The sequence below is a fragment of the Oryx dammah genome, unplaced genomic scaffold (assembly GCF_014754425.2).
Source record: "Oryx dammah isolate SB20612 unplaced genomic scaffold, SCBI_Odam_1.1 HiC_scaffold_17, whole genome shotgun sequence".
Classification (NCBI taxonomy): domain Eukaryota; kingdom Metazoa; phylum Chordata; class Mammalia; order Artiodactyla; family Bovidae; genus Oryx; species Oryx dammah.
This window is the reverse complement of record NW_024070201.1, coordinates 39,530,062-39,547,174: the sequence shown is the minus strand read 5'-3', so window position 1 is coordinate 39,547,174 and position 17,113 is coordinate 39,530,062. Positions and strand designations below refer to the sequence as shown.

At 45.3% G+C, this 17,113-nt stretch overlaps 1 protein-coding gene across 1 annotated transcript in view; it reads left to right on the top strand.

Moving 5' to 3' along the window:
• PARVA (parvin alpha) overlaps positions 1 to 17,113 on the top strand; it is a 165,399-nt gene that overhangs the window by 86,815 nt on the left and 61,471 nt on the right. Inside the window, exons 2-3 of the mRNA XM_040258351.1 lie at positions 15,891 to 15,980; positions 16,062 to 16,132. Of these exons, the coding sequence (XP_040114285.1) occupies positions 15,891 to 15,980; positions 16,062 to 16,132 (161 nt within the window). The remainder of the gene's footprint in view (positions 1 to 15,890; positions 15,981 to 16,061; positions 16,133 to 17,113) is intronic.

Genomic DNA, 17,113 nt, shown 5'->3' with positions numbered 1-17,113 from the left:
GTTCTCTGTAAAGATTTGCTGTCAACATGGATTATTGATTTAGTGGAAAAAAAAAAAGGACCCAGGGAGCTGCAGTAAGTCTTGTGAGGCACAGAGACTGGCAGCATTTTGTCACTGCTTCCAGGGCGATGGGCACAGATGTCTGCTCTAGGACAACACTTTGTCATAATGCTGAAGAGGCCTAGATAATAAGCAAAAAATGCTTCCCCTAAAGAGCCAAGACCTGTTGGCCTTCTCTGCTCCTTCCTTTGCTGTCTCCAATTCTTTTTTTTTTTTTTAAAGCCCAGACCCACCCAAGATTACCATCTGGCTGTGACCTAGAAGGTGGAGCTGTTTGTTTGTGCTATGTTTATTTCTGCCAGAAGGGGGCACTGTTCAAGGATCAGCCTTGCCACACTGCCCATTCATTCCAAAAATACGTATTAACATCTCATGGCCATGCAGAAGTGGGCAGGCCTCTTGACACACTCGAAATAGTGAGGGAGATGGGTTCTTCAGATAGGTGCACAGATAGATAATTACAAACAGTGCAAAGTGAGATGGCTAGAAGAACAAAGATGCAGCCATGGAAGGGTCTGGCACTGCCTCTCCAGGAAATCCTCCCTGGTCCCTCCTGGCGGTGCAGGCCTAGCCTGGTCTCCCTCATTGCCCTGAGCCATGCCTGTGTTGGCCCTCAGACCACTGAGACTCCAGGTGTACATGAATGTGAGCTCCTACAACAAGGGTTCATTCTTTTCTAGAATATGTGTGGCATACAGCAGGTGCTCAATCAGTATTTAAGACTGGGAGGAAGCCAATGAGCACATTTTACCAGGCCTCACTCCATTAGATGAAGAAGTCAGAAACTTCCCGCAGCACTGTGATTATAGTGGTGTGATGATGAGTTAGTTCCAAAACTTCTGCTCTGTCCCAAGAAGGAGGAGTCTCTCTTCCAGAAGGGATGGAGGGAGTAACTAATGAGCAGAAGTCTTCAGCATAAGGCCTGGCCTATTCAGGAGCTCAGAGAAAGGTATGTCCCTTCCCCTGCCCCCTAGAAGTTTCCTTAGAGTGGTCTTGTGCTCTGATGCAAGCACCCTGCCCAGCAGCAGTACCAGCCTCCTCTCAGGGCAGACCTGAGCCAGGTCAGGTCCATCTCCTGCTCAGCTCTGAGTCTCCAGCCTGGGCATGTCACAGTTGGGACTAAGGGAATGTCTGTTTTGAATGGCATGGGCGTGGTGTCAGAATAAGATGAAGAGGGTTCTGCAGCCCATCCATTCTGGTTTGCTTCTTCCTTGGAGGACAAGAGTACGTTCCCCTCCCAGATATGTTGCCCCAAACATACCCTTTTAGCTCCCACCGGGTCTCCTAGAATTTGTCTCCTAGGGGAAGAGGTGGCAGACCCTGGCCCCCAGATCCCCGGGTGAGCACAGTAGATGCTTTTGCACTGAACACAGCATCCCAGGTCACCTCCTTCTTCAGCCCGGCTTGGTAGATGGTTTGGTGTACACAGAAGGCTCCCCACTTAATCAGGCACCTCCACTTTTCTGTCCCAGGGCTCTGGCTTCTGAAGCCCCTGAGGGGCCACCTCAGTAGTAGGGAAGTCTGCTGGAGACACTGTGTCTGGTTCCTTAGCTCCATAGGAGCTGTGGTTCAGGCGCCCACAGGTAGCCGGCTCAGTGACACGGGCCTCCTTTGCTGGCTCTTCCTACGTCTCTGCATCTCTCTCCTCACCCCTCACCCCTTTCCTGGGATTTCTTTCCCCTTTCAAATGACTTCAAACTCGTACACTGGGGAATGGAGACAGCTAACTGGTAGAATCATCTTCCAGAGAACTTTTCAGGAAGTCTCCTACACTTTCTGAACTTTAGCTTCTTCATCCACTAAAGAGAGTGAAGAGCCTGTAGCCTGAACCTCACATCAGGCTGTCATCTGGTTCCCCAGAGGCCCCACATTTTGCACTTGCTGGTCCTGCTGCCTGAGCACCCCCTCCCCTCCCCACCTCACCCCCTTCCATAGCTGCCAAATGACTCAACCCTGCAGATCCAGCCACCTTCCCCGACGACTGGGAACCACCTAAATGTCCAACAGTTATGGAAGGGTTAAGCAATGTGTGTGCATACCTTCAACAGAGGTTGAGAAAGCCAGTTAAAGGGATAGCTTTGATGGCATAAGGAAGTACAGTGAGATTATCTGGTACTATAAAAGCTGGCCACAGAACTACCCAGTATGTACCCAGTATGGGAGTATATGTAAGTGTGTATATAGAACATAGAAAAGCAGAAGAAAACATAACATGTTACCTCTAAGCAGTAGGCTTGTTTTCCTCTTAGTTTTAAAATATTTTTCAGGTTCTCTTAAATTAGCATTTTTTCTCTTCTAGCCAGAAATAAGTCAACTTGTTATTTAAAACAATCAAAAATACAGCTTAAGTGTCGCCTCTGTCCTCAGAGAGAGAGGCTAAGCCTACAAAGAGTGACCAGACCACCTGTAGGGTTCAGTGTACAAAAAACATTGTTACACCAAACTGGAACAACATACAGTATAGTGTTAAGGATGTAAACTCTGGAGCCAGCTGTTGTTGTTCAGTTGCTAAGTCATGTCCAACTCTTTGTGACCCCTCGGACTGTAGCACGCCAGATTCTCTGTCCTCCACTATCTCCCGGAGTTTGCTCCAGTGACTGCAGCTGTGAAATTAGAAGACATTTACTTCTTGGCAGGAAAGCTATGAGAAACCTAGACAGCATATTAAAAAGCAGAGACATCACTTTACTGACAAAGGTCCACATAGTCAAAGCTATGGTTTTTCCAGTAGTGTACAGATATGAGTGTAGTTGGACCATAAAGACAACCGAGCACCGAGCACTGACAATTTGATGCTTTCAAGTCACTGAGGTGCTGCAAAAGACTCTTGAGAGTCCCTTGGACTGTAAGGAGATCAAGCCAGTCAATCTTAAAGGAAATCAACCCTGAACATTCATTCAAAGGACTGATATTGAAGCTGAAGCTCCAATATTTTGCCCACCTGATGCAAAGAGCCAACTCATTGGAAAAGACCCTGACAGTAGGAAAGATTGAAGGCAAAAGGAGAGGAGGGTGGCAGAGAAAGAGGGGGCTAGATAGCATCACTGACTCAATGGATACGAACTTGAGCAAATTCCAGGAGCCAGATGACCTGGGATCAATCTGGGTTCCACTTTTTTGCTCAAGTTACATTACCTCTCTGGGCCTCATTTTCCTCATTTGCAAAATGGGGATAGTCAGTTCCTACTCATTAGGTTGTGGGGAAGATTAAATGAGTAAATGTATATATTATTAAAGAAAGGTGCCGCATCTGTGTCCCTGGCACAAAAGAAACGCAGCGCGAGTATGTGTTCTCTCACGTCACCATGATCCATTCAAGGGAGAGTTTCCACCAGCAGTGCTCCTTCAGGATAAACCACCAGCTGACCTCCAGACAAATCCAGATGTAGCCCACTAGTGAACTGATCCAAGCAAAACACAACGAAGCTATTGTCACTCACTGGCCACCCGCCTACCCAGAGCCCTTGTTTCAGTGGAGTCCACCACTTGGAAATTCCAAGGGACTGGTCCTTGATGTGGCACTTTAAGCAGCATCAAGCCACTGCAAAAATAAGTGACTGGCTTACTTTGAATTAATAAATAAGAATGCTATAGACACGAAGGTCAAAGAGCCACAGAGAAAGAAAGAAAGAAATTTGACTCCGGCGATACAGAGATACAAAGCCAGTGAGTTGCAGAGGCCCCGCTGGTTCCCTAGAGCCCCGCTGGTCTTCCCGTGGTCTCTGCATCTCCCATGGACTCCTCTGTTGTTCTCTCCACTTCGGAAGGATGCTCTCAGGACTTGGTTCAGGACCGCGGGGAGGACAGAGCATCACTGCGGTGCGGTTTGTGTGCACCTTCCCCCTCCCTGCTCAGCTACAGCATCCTCTGAGCACTTCCTCGGGGTGTAGCAGCACATGCCTGGTGTACTGGGCTCTCACCGTCACCACAGGTAGCTGTTCTTCGGGCATCCACCGACCCCAGAAGGAAAGGACTTGTTTGCCATTGTATTCACAGCTCCTGGCCCAGCCCCTGGTACCAGAGATGCCCATGTGTGCTTATGAATGAAAGAGATGAGCAGTGCCAGTTTCACCCTGGCTGTCCTGAGTTGTTGTGCCCACACTTCACATCTAGTTAGCTAACATACCAGGTCAGTTGCTTTGGTCTCCCCAAGGCTGTTATTAATACAAATGCTAGGGTATATGGATGCACAGAGATGCACACGCATGCGTGACAGCCTGGTGTTACCCATTATAAACTCCCAGAGTGACAGCTACACCACTTTCTACTTAAGTAGGAACAGACCTTTAAAACCAAGAAAACGGTTCTGGTGCTAGATCTAAAGCAACAGCGGACATGGTGTGGCAAAAGACAAAGAGCGGTGATGTGTTTGATTTTGATCTTAGACCCTCTGTGCCTGAGCACTGTTTTAAATTCCCAAGGCTTACTTGAGACCTCACCGGTGTTTCCGTTCACATGGTTTTGACAGCCCAAAGCTAGTCAACGGTGCATCCGTCTCCCTCTGAGCGTGCTTGCAATTGGAGGGCTGCTGAATCACGTGTTTGGCTGAGCAGTGAATTAATGTCCAGGGGCCATCTGCCTGGCAGCCTTCCAACTCTGCAGAGACTATAAAACTGACCAAAACAAAGACACGGGTGGAAACTTTAAGACCTGGGACTATAGATTCCCCTGTCAGCTCCCATCACAATACCAACCTCTAAGTTTCTTTTTTGGCTGTGCTTCAAGGCCCAGATGTCAGACCCTGGTGACTAAATAGCTATGCCAGGTAGAGCAGAGTGTGGGGAGACCCTGACAGTCTGCTGAGGCCACTCTGAGCTGTTCCCATGTTTGCCTGATGCTTTATATTATGGCCACTGAAATAAGTTTGTTGGTTTTTTTTTTCTAAAGTAATAAAACTCTGGTTTAAGGTCTAGGATGGAAGGGGTGGTGATTTTTGCATTTCCTTTTGATAATTTCACATAGAGGAAGAATGAACTCACATGTTGTAGGCAGGGGTGAGTATTGAGAACAGAACCTGTCCCCCAAGAAAACTGTTGGAGCCAGAGTAATGCCTCCCCCCACCAAAGATACCCATATCCCAGATATGGATTTTAATGAATCTAGGGATATATTAGTTTACATGGCAAAGGGAAGTTAAGGCTGCCCGCACAATTATGGCTGCTCATCAGCTGACTCCAGAATAAGGAGGTTGTCCTGGGTTTCCCAGGTGGCCCAGGGTAGTCATAGGGAACTTAAAAATGGAAGAGATAGGCGAAAAAAGCGGCCAGAGTAGTGCAACGTGAGAAGGGTTTGACCCCCGTCCCCCACTGCTGGCTTTGAAGATGGAGAAACGGGACCACAAGCCAAGGAATGCAGGTGGCCTCCAGAAGCCAGAAAAGGCAGGAAAATGAACCTTCCCCTAGAGCCTCCAGAAAGGAGCAAACCCTGCCAATGCCTCGATTTTAGCCCAGTGAGACCCATGTTGGACTTCTAACCTACAGAACCATAAGGATAATAAATCTGTGTTGTTTCAAGCCACCAAGTGTGTGGTAATTGTTACTACAGCAATGGAAAGCTAATACAACAGCCATGTCATAAAAGCCCCATCAGGAACAATGGATAGATTCAGCTTCCAAAGCAGTTCCAGAGAAAGCAATAAAGACATCTTCAGTGATGGTTGTACTAGAGGGACAGATCTCTTCTTGGGAAAGCAGAAATGATCTTGCCAGGCATCCTTAAGTTATGAGGAAGCTCTGTCTTCTCATCTCAGCCCTGGAAACAAACCTAAAAACCATGCAGTTTCTATGTGGAAACAAGTTCTCACTTGGGAATAAGTACAGCTGGCACTGTAGGACTTTGAAATGGTCTTTGTGCTTTGCTTCCTGTACAAATGCTTCTATAGGGGTCAGCTAATGTTGAATAAATTACCACTGTCTCCTTGGTGATGGAAAGAAACATATGTGTCTCTTAAAATTATGGATTTCCCCCCAGTGAGCACTATATTTCGTTGGAAAAATAGAAAATTTGGGTTGACTTTGTTAATGGACTATTTTTATAATGCTTTTAGATTTATAGGGAAAATGAAAAGATAATACAGAGAGTTCACTTATGCCTATGTTCAGTTTCCCCTCTTATTAACATTTTATATTAATATGCTACATTTGTTATAATTCATGAACCCATATTAATATTACTAAGTTATTCAGATTTTTTTAGCTTTTACCTAATGTCCTTTTTCTGTCCCAAGTTCTCTTGCAGGATACCGTGTTACCCTCAGCTGTCACATCTTCTAAGGTTTCTCTTGGCTGTCACATTTTCTCAGACCTTCCTTGTTTTTAACGACCTTCTCACAAAACTCAGAATTATCACAGACTTAAATATAAAATGTATAAAATATACAGAAGAAAATATAACAAATCTATTTGACTTAGGAGTTTGGCGATGAGTTTTTAGATGCAACACCAAAAGTACAAACCATGAAAGAAAAATCGATAACTTGGACTTCTTTAAAATCTGCATAAGATCTTGTTAAAATGGAAGGTGTATGGTCTGTGTCTAGATTAATTTTTGCAGTTGGCTATCCAATGGTTCTAGCATTTGTTGGTATGACTATCCTTTCTACATTGAATTGCCTTTCCTCCTTTGTCAAAGAGCAGTTGACTGTATTTGTGTGGGTTTGTTCCTGGGTTCTCTATTCCGTTGCATTGACCTATGTGCCTGCTCTTTCGCCACTGTCATTTACCGTGACGTCTGGTAGTATCAATCCTCCAGCTTTGTCCTTCTTTAATATTTTGTTGTCTACTTTGAGTCTGCTTTCCTATGTGAACCTTAGGATTGGTTTGTCAATATACACAAAATAGCTTGCTGTAACTCTTGACTAGGATTACATTGAATCTATAGGTGTACAAAAAAGATCTTCATGACCCAGATGATCACGATGGTGTGATCACTCACCTAGAGCCAGACGTCCTGGAATGTGAAGTCAAGTGGGCCTTAGAAAGCATCACTACGAACAAAGCTAGTGGAGGTGATGGCATTCCAGTTGAGCTATTTCAAATCCTGAAAGATGATGCTGTGAAAGTGCTGCACTCAATATGCCAACAAATTTGGAAAACTCAGCAGTGGCCACAGGACTGGAAAAGGTCAGTGTTCATTCCCAAAGAAAGGCAATGCCAAAGAATGCTCAAACTACCGCACAACTGCACACATCTCACACGCTAGTCAAGTAATGCTCAAAATTCTCCAAGCCAGGCTTCAGCAATACGTGAACCATGAACTTCCAGATGTTCAAGCTGGTTTTAGAAAAGGCAGAGGAACCAAAGATCAAATTGCCAACATCTGCTGGATCATAGAAAAAGCAAGAGAGTTCCAGAAAAATATCTACTTCTGCTTTATTGACTATGCCAAAGCCTTTGACTGTGGATCACAATAAACTGTGGAAAATTCTGAAAGAGATGGGAATACCAGAGCACCTGACCTGCCTCTTGAGAAACCTATATGCAAGTCAGGAAGCAACAGTTAGAACTGGACATGGAACAACAGACTGGTTCCAAATAGGAAAAGGAGTATGTCAAGGCTGTATATTGTCACCTTGCTTATTTAACTTATATGCAGAGTACATCATGAGAAATGCTGGGCTGGAAGAAACACAAGCTGGAATCAAGATTGCCGGGAGAAATATCAATAACCTCAGATATGCAGATGACACCACCCTTATGGCAGAAAGTGAAGAGGAACTAAAAAGCCTCTTGATGAAAGTGAAAGAAGAGAGTGAAAAAGTTGGCTTAAAGCTCAACATTCAGAAAACGAAGATCATGGCATGCGGTCCCATCACTTCATGGGAAATAGATGGGGAAACAGTGTCAGGCTTTATTTTTGGGGCTCCAAAATCACTGCAGATGGTGACTGCAGCCATGAAATTAAAAGATGCTTACTCCTTGGAAGGAAAGTTATGACCAACCTAGATAGCATATTCAAAAGCAGAGACATTACTTTGCCAACAAAGGTCCATCTAGTCAAGGCTATGGTTTCTCCAGTGGTCATGTATGGATGTGAGAGTTGGACTGTGAAGAAAGCTGAGCGCCAGAGAATTGATGCTTTTGAACTGTGGTGTTGGAGAAGACTCTTGAGAGTCCCTTGGACTGCAAGGAGATCCAACCAGTCCATTCTGAAGGAGATCAGTCCTGGGATTTCTTTGGAAGGAATGATGCTAAAGCTGAAGCTCCAATACTTTGGCCACCTGATGCGAAGAGTTGACTCATTGGAAAAGACTCTGATGCTGGGAGGGATTGGGGGCAGGAGGAGAAAGGGATGACAGAGGATGAGATGGCTGGATGGCATCACTGACTCGATGGACATGAGTTTGGGTAAACTCTGGGAGTTGGTGATGGACAGGGAGGCCTGGCGTGCTGTGATTCATGGGGTTGCAAAGAGTCGGACACTACTGAGAGACTGAACTGAGCTGATAGGTGAACTTGGAAAAAACTGACACTTTAATATATGTCTTATAATCCATGAACACTGACTGTCTCTTGATTTATCTAGATCTTCTTTGATTTCTTTCATCAGAGTTATGTAATTTTCTATATGCCATCCCTGTGTACATGCCATTAGATTTATATCTTAGTATTGCATATTTGGGTGCTACTATAAATGTTATTGAGCTTCCGTGGTGACTCAGACGGTAAAGAATCCACCTGCAATGTAAGAGACCTGGGTTCAGTCCCTGGGTTGGGAAGATGACCTGCAGGAGGCATGGCAACCCACTCCAGTGTTCTTTCCTGGAGAATCCCCATGGACAGAGGAGCCTGGGGGACTGCAGTCCAGGGGGTGGCAGAGAATCAGACACAACTGAGTGACTAAGCACAGCAGATAAATGATATTGTGTTTTTAATTTCTAACTTTTATCATTTATTGTTGGTGCATAGGAAAACAGTTGAGTTTTGTCTATTAACCTTCTATCACGCCCCCTTGCCATACTGCTTATTAGTTCTAAGAGTATGGACTTCCCTGGTGGCTCAGAGGGTAAAGAATCTGCCTGCAGTGCAGGAGACCAGGGTTCAGTCCCTGGGTTAGGAAGAGCCCCTGGAGAAAGCAATGGCTACCCACTCCAGTATTCTTGCCTGGAGAATTCTGTGGACAGGGGAGCCCGGCTTCCTGTGACCAGTCCATTGGGTCACAAAAATTCAGACATGACTGAGCAACTAACACAGAAGGCTATGGGGTTTTTTCTTATTGTTTTGTTTCATCATTGGTCAATTCTTTGGGAGTTTCTACACAATCAATCATATTATCTATGAACAAAAGTGAAAATGAAAGTGAAAGTTGCTCAGTCGTGTCCGACTCTTTGCAACCCCATGGACTATTACAATTCTTGGAATTCTCCAGGCCAGAATACTAGCGTGGGTAGCCTTTCCCATCTCCAGAGGATCTTCCCAACCCAGGGATCGAACCGAGATCTCCCACATTGCAGGCGGATTCTTTACCCTCTGAGCCACAAGGGAAGGTTGTATTTCTTCCTTTCCAACTTGCGTGCCTTTTATTTCATTTTCTGCATTATTGTAATAGCTAGAATTTTTAGTGTGATTTTGAATAGAGAAGATATCTTTGTCATGTTTCCTATCTTGGAATATAAGCATCCATTTTCTCACCATTAAGTGTTTTTTTGGTAGATGTTCTTTCAGGTTGATTTTCCACATAGAGAAAAGTTGTTGGGATTTGCCAATCAGTGTAGATGTCTCTAGATGCAAGAACTTCTGGGGGGACCATTGAGCCATTTAGAAATTAAAGGAGCTTGAGTGAGCTTTCATGACGGCCAGAAAGTAATCACGAGTCCCGAGAAGGAGCTAGAGCAGCCTGAGTACCTCACTGGGGTTCACTGGCACTGAAGGAGAAAGAACAACCTGCATATCCTCTTGCTCTGCCTCAGTATGGTGTTTGGGTTTCTCATCTACAGACATGGGGAACGTTGTCCAGCGCAGGCTGGGGAACAGATGAGTTCACAGCCCTCGACACTCTGGACCCTGCCTCCTTATTGACCCCTTGTTCTTCCTCCCTGTTTCTCCTGTGTGTGCCCTACATTCCCAGTGTTCAGGCATAATTCCTGCTGTCTCAGTAGCTGCCCTGTTTGTCTACATTTTGCTGTTTATACACAAGGTGTGCCTTTTGTGAGGCACCTGTGTTGGATGAAAATGTAAGTTTTTCAAAGTCCGGCTCACGTGTGCCCCATTTCTGAGAATCCTTCCCAGTCTTCCCCATCGAAAGTTAACCTTGTTGCCCCCACCACTGAGCTCCCACAGCCCTCTGGTTACATGTCTCCCATCCGAGTGCAGCATACTGCCCATTGTGTTTTTCTGTGCCTGACTCTCCCAGCAGAACAGATTGAGGCAGACTCATGTCAAATCCCCAAACCCTATGCCCAGTGCTGGCACAGGGTTTGCTTCAAAGGAGGGGCCCAGTAGTGTGTATTGGTCACATGAATGAAATTGCTAGCTTTGCACAAATGGACCCTTTTGTACTCTTAGAAGCCTCTGTCCATTCTTCTCACCATACTTGCTTTCCATCTGGTGTTCTTCAGGCCCTTGTATATATATTTTGGAATATAAGAGGTATCTGCAGCTATTCTGTTTCTCATTAAAAAAAAAAAAAAAAAAGGAAGGGAAAATTACTGTTCTTTGTATACCTACTGCCTTCATTCATCAACTTTATAATCTTGGTGTCCCATGCACCGATTAGGGAGTTAAGGCTCCAAGCCCCAGAAGACACCAACTCAGCTGACTTAAACAAAAAAAGAACTTCCTTTATCACTTATAACAAGTCACAAAAAGGTAGGGTGGGTCTAGGGATGGTGGCTTAGCAGTATCAACAAGAACTCCCTTGTTTCTTCCCTGCCAATCTTAACATATTGGCTTCTTCGGGCAGACCTAACCTCATGACTACAAATCTAGGCATAACATCCTGATGCAGTAATGGTTAGAAGGAAAGATACCTTCTCTTCCTTGAGCCTCTTTTTAAAATGGACAACTTTTCTAGAAGGTTCTAGAAATTTCCAGTTACAGCTCTTTGACCAGAATTGTGTTACATGACAATGCTTGAGCCAGTCACCACTAAAGGAATTGAGATGATCATGATTAGCTTAACTCAATCGAAATCTCACCTAGAAGCATGGCAGTTGGGGTGTGTGGGGGGGGGTTGTGCAGTGTATACTGGAACAAAATGAGAAGGTATTATTTCAGCAGAGAGAGAGAAAAAATAAAATCAGTATTGGGGAAGAAACTAATAGTGTCAGCTACACCTTTGTTTTAAACAAAATTGTTTTCTACCGCATTTCGAAGTGTTTAAGTCAACAAGATAAGGTCCCATGGCTGATAAAAAAGAGAAGTAGGATTCAAATCCAGGTCTTTCAGACTTCAAAGCCCATCCATGTACTTGTTCTGCTGCACAGCTGGACCCAGAGTCACGCCGTGTTTCCCAGAAAAGCCAGGCTCCCTCCCTCATGGTGAGCGCTTCAGGAGTTGAGGCAATCGCCCTGCTCTCCCAAGCCCGACCTTCAGCTGCGCATTTAATCTGTTTATTAAGTTATGACTAATGGCGCCGCGAGACACCAAAGGCTGCACATTCAGACCTAGTTTTAGGTTGTTAAAGGAGGTTCAGGGGAAAACATCATATTCATATTCTATGCCGAGAAAATTCAATTGCAGCTCTTTCTCTTTCAGAGTGCAGAGATGGCGAGAGCTTCTGCTGGGTCCTGCTTTGGTTTAATAGAAATGAAACCTCCAAAGCACGTGGGCTGTTTTGGGAACATGGCCACTAATGCAGCCCCATGGGGCAGGGGGCCAAGCCTGAGCCGGGCAGTTTGCATATTCACTTTTACAAACAGTTGGCTCCGAGTCAGCAGTTAATGGGATGGGAATGATGTTCCTGCACCAAATCATTTCCTGAAAAAAAAACATTTCCAATTGCAAACATATCTCTGCCTTTCTTCCTGGGTTTGTTTTGTCTCTGTGAGTGAATTAAAGAGGCAGGGCAGAGGGGAGTGTTTCTGACTGGGGATTTTTCATCTAAAAACATTTCTAACAGTGATCTACACAGAAAAAGAGGTGCTGTTCAGACCCACCTTTAGGAGTCCTGGCTGCAAATATGGTGTTTCTAGTCACACGTTAGAGGTATAGATATCTCTATATTCACAGATTGGCTCTTACTGGGCAACAGTCTTGGGACCGAGGTAGCTTTTTTCTCTTTACAAAAAGTAAGCTGGAAATTCTGCCCTAGAAATGTGCCCACACACGCACACACAGGATCAGGCCAAAGTATGGTTTTCCTCCCCTAAGGACAGGCTGAAAGTCTTCTTTGCATGCTATACATTGCTCTGGTAAATTGTGCTTCAACTTATAACCTGTGCAGTGGAAGGGTAGTCTTAACAGGTTTATTCATTTATTCAACAAATGGTCCTTCAGTGCTTATCATTTTAAGTAACAATTGCAAATAATTACATAGCTTTTAACCAGGTACCAGATACTCTTCTAAATGTTTTACATGTATTAACTCATTTAATCTTTTCAACAACTCTAGGAGGTAGGGAATATTATTATCACCCCCATTTTGCAGATAAGGAAACTGAGATGTAAGATGGATGAACTTGTCCAAAATCATGTACTAGTAAGTGGTAGAGCCCGGATTTGAATGTAGGCGGTCTGACTCCTCTTCAGAGATCTAATAGCAAACAAAAGAGAAAAAGTACCAGTCTTTCCACAGCTTACATTCTTTTGAGAAGGGGATAGATAATAAATGTAGAAATAATAGTTATTTCAGGTTGTGATGAGTGCTATGGAGAAAATACAACACAAGAGGGAGGCAGGGGACTATTCAGAGGGTCTTGTAGGTCTTAGGAAGGAATTGGGGTTTTATTTTGAGTATAATGGGAATTCCCAGGTGGCAGTAGTAAAGAATCCTCCTGCAATGCAGGAGATGCAGATTCAATCCCTGAGTCAGGAAGATCCCCTGGAGAAGGAAATGGCGACTCACCCCAATGGACAGAGGAGCTTGCCGGGCTACAGTCCGCAAGGTCACAGAAGACTCAGACATGACTGACCAGCACATGAGGGGAAGCCACAGGAAGCATAAAGCAGGAGGATGTATGATCGTGTTTACATCTTTATAGATCATTCTGATTGTGCTCTAGGAAGTAGACTGACATGGGGAAAATACATCAGAAAGCAGTGGGCAGGTTAGAAGGTGGTTCTGGTTATTTAGGCGAAAGATAATGGTGGCCTGAACCAGAATGGTGATGATGGAGCTGGTGAGAAGTGGTTGGAATAGGGTCCTGTTTTGGAGGGGGAACCCAGAAAACTTGCTAGTGTATTGGCTGCAAACAGTGAGGAAAAGAAGAAGGGAAGGGTGATTCCTCAGATTTTGGCTTGAACTCTTATGCAAATAGTAGTGCCTTTAACTGAGGAGGATAAGAAGGAAGGTGGAGAAGTCTTGATGTGGTGTTGTTACAGTGGAGGTAAGGGTACTGAAGATCACGTGTTCTGCTTTGGACGTATAAATTTGAGATCTCCATTAGTAGACAAAAGAGGAGATATTGAGTCTGGAGCTCAGGGTCAGGCCTAGGCTAGAGATTTTGTTTGTTTTTGTTTGTTTCTGGTTCTTCTTTTGATAATGAGTTGACTCTTGTTTTCACAACCCAGTGATGCTGGGTAAATAAAACCACTCAAAAGAATAAATTAGGACAGAGCTTGGTTGTTTTTGTACATGAAAAATATCTAGGAAGGTGCTGCATTTTTATCCTATCCCTGATTTTGTTGCCTTGAATTCAGTTTTAGATAATACAATCTTATTAACTTTAAAAATATGTAATACAGCATACATCAGGCTGGAGATTTAAATTTGGATATCATCAGCATTTGGATCTATGGGATCAGTCAGGCTAGCACCATCCAACTGAATCTTCTGTGATCATGGAAATCTACATCTATACTGTCCAGTGGGGTGCCAGCTGCCCCGTGGGGGCCACTGAGCGCTTGAAATGTGACAGGGGGAACTAAGAAACTGAGTTATTAATTCATTTAAACTTCAATAGCTGCATGTGGTTAATGGCTACTGTATCGGACAGCACAGACCTGGTGGCAGGGTGGGGTGGGGTGGATATACAGATGGAGAAGGTTCTGGGCAAGAGCTAGTCTCTTCACTGGCCAGTTAACCCAGTCTCACACCCACACTGAAACATAACTTTATTTCCACTCCCCGTTGTCTGTGTAGTGATGCTTGTTAAGTGGTAGAAATCTTGCTTCTTTGTGAGAAACAGCCTGGAAAAAAAAAAAGCAAACGGCTAGTCGTAGGAGAGCTAGGAGATATTATAAAGTCTAAAGAAGCAATTGTGCTTTGCTGGAAAGCACACGCAAGCCCATATTTATAGAATCGTTTAAACCTTGAAAGTGTCACATATTTTTCAATTATGTTTTGTGGGGAGAATTATATAGAATGGTGGGTGTCTGTGGATTTGGAGATTCAAGATGGTGACTGGCTGATATCCCATCTGAATGTCAAGAGCCCACAGCAACAGGACTGAATACCAGCTTCATAATGCGAGTTGTGTCTCTCTAGGGCAGAGTGGGTTTCACTCCCTTTGTTAGGCAATCTCGCTCCCTGTCCAACTGCAACCATCAGTGACGTCTGCTAATATGAAAGAACTCTTTGTAAGCAGCTGCCTGTGCTTAAGAGTACTTGCAAGTGTATGCTGGCAATCAGTGAGGCCAGAGTCAATACAAAAAAATAAAATGGAAAGATGGGACATTGCTTTTACCAAAGTTGATTGCAGCTGCCGTATCACCTCTTTAAGAACTGTTTGGTGACCAGCTCCTTCAGAGAAAACGGTTGTTCTGTGCTTAATTGCTGCAAAGGAATTGCCCAAACTGGAATTGAGTAGAACTGAGGGGATTTGAACCACTGCTTTTAGGAGAAGTAATAATCCAAGGTCAGTGCTCAGCAAAGTGCCATCATACAACTGGTTTTGTGGTAGAAATTTGTATTTTTCTTTTATACTAAGGCTTCATGTGGGGGGTGGGGGTCAGTGGCTGGAGGGGGTGGGCTGGAAGTGTCTAGTGGTCACTGACCTCTTGTTATTTTTCTTGAGGACATTGGAATTGTAGACTTCTAAGATTTGGGAAAGTATAAAAGAACTTGATGGTCACCTGTCCAGCTTTTGATGTTCAGCTGAGGGAACAGGCCTGGAGAAGTGAGGTGCCTGACCCCAGGGCCCATGACTGCCTATGGTTGAAGGGATAAATCCAGAGCCCAGGGAGAGGCCAGAATGAGGCATCCTCGAGTAGTGCTGGATGGGAGGAGGGGGGTGGGAAGGAGGGAGGGAGGGAGAAAAATGTCCGAAAAAATGCACAGGAGCCAATTCAGGAGAGAAGTCAGAGGAGGGTTGACCTGAGGATGGAAAAGGCCTGTGGCTCAAATGGAGCCTCAGCGTGGGGACCTCGTGCATCCAGTCAGCAAAGACTTGTCAAGCATGCACTCTGCACCGGACGGCAAGCCCCTGAAGGAGGGACAGGAGGGAGGCGTGGCAGAGACTTAAGAAAGACGTCAGTGCTCACTTTGCTTCCATTTATCCCAAGATCATTTCTGAAGGGAGGCAGATGTCCTTACCTGATTTTTCTAGGAAAGCGAGTAAGGTGACAGAGAGTGAGATGAAGGGGACAGTTTGGTCCTTTTAGCAAGGAGAGGCAGGAATCGGATGCAGGCTGCATCACACCTGTAGGCTAACCTTGGTGCTTTCGTTTCTCAGTCTGCATCAGTGTGGAACATGGCTATGGGCTGCCGCATAACGCTGCGCTTCCTTCTTACAGTGTCCGAGCTTCAGGAGGAAGGCATGAACGCCATCAACCTGCCCCTGAGCCCCATCCCCTTCGAGCTGGACCCTGAGGACACGATGCTGGGTAACGGGGTCTCTTGTTCTCTCTGGGTTAGCCTGATGCCTTCAGAGCAACCACCTTGCTGACTGCCTTTTCTTTTTAAAGAGGAGAATGAAGTGCGAACGATGGTGGATCCCAACTCACGCAGCGACCCCAAGCTTCAGGAACTGATGAAGGTAAGAGGAAATTAGAAGGAGCTTCAGGTGCCTCCCGACTCCACAGGTGTCTCTAGACCAGTCACCCTGCATAGGCACCACTCGAGCCACTGCAGAGAGAACAGAAATCCACAGCAGTCCCTGGCCACAGGCACCTTGCAGTCCAGAAGGTGGACATCTACAGGTTAACAGAGGTGGGACAGAACAGGTGCCCAAGGAGTGGTGTTGACCACAGGCACTGGAGAATTTAGTGCAAAAAACTCACATTTGCCAGGATCTCCTCACTCACACAGTCCTTTCACTGTGTTTCCCAAGGACCCTCAAAAGTACCCTCTGAAGTTGTATTTAGTATCATCTCCATCTCTTTTACAGATGAGGAACCTGAGTCTCAGAAAAGCCCGCTGATTGTTCATTTATAGCCATGGCATGAGCGGAGGAGATGAGATTCAAACAGAAATGATTAAGATGAAATGACATACTGTGTGTAATGTACTTGGCACAGTGACTGACCAATGGTCACCCTCAAAAAATCTCTGTTTTCTCCCCTTTCTGTGTCTGTCTTCTTCAGCTTCTCCAAGCTACACTTAAAACAGGACCAAAAGGCACTGGGTGCAGAGTGATTCACTCAAAATGCAAAGCTGAATGTATCATTTTCCTGTTCAAAACCTGTGTGTAGCTTCCTGTGAACTGCAGGTTGCAGCCCACAGTCCTGGGGGTGGTGTTTGGCATCTCCATGCTCCAGCTGCCTCTTTAACCTCAAATAATCCCTGCTTGGCAAGGATGCCCCAGGGACAGCAGACCTGTTCATGGCAGCTCCCGTGCGCACCTACACACAGCTGCTCCTCACTCCCACTGCTAGGCCTTTGGCCATGCAGTCCCTCTGCCCAGGCACTCTCCTTGCTCTTCGGGAAGCCCTCTCCAAACCCCAGGGCTGTCACTCAGCCCCTCTGTGTGCCGCTGTGGTTGATGCATTTGCTTCTGTACTGTTGTCATCACATGATG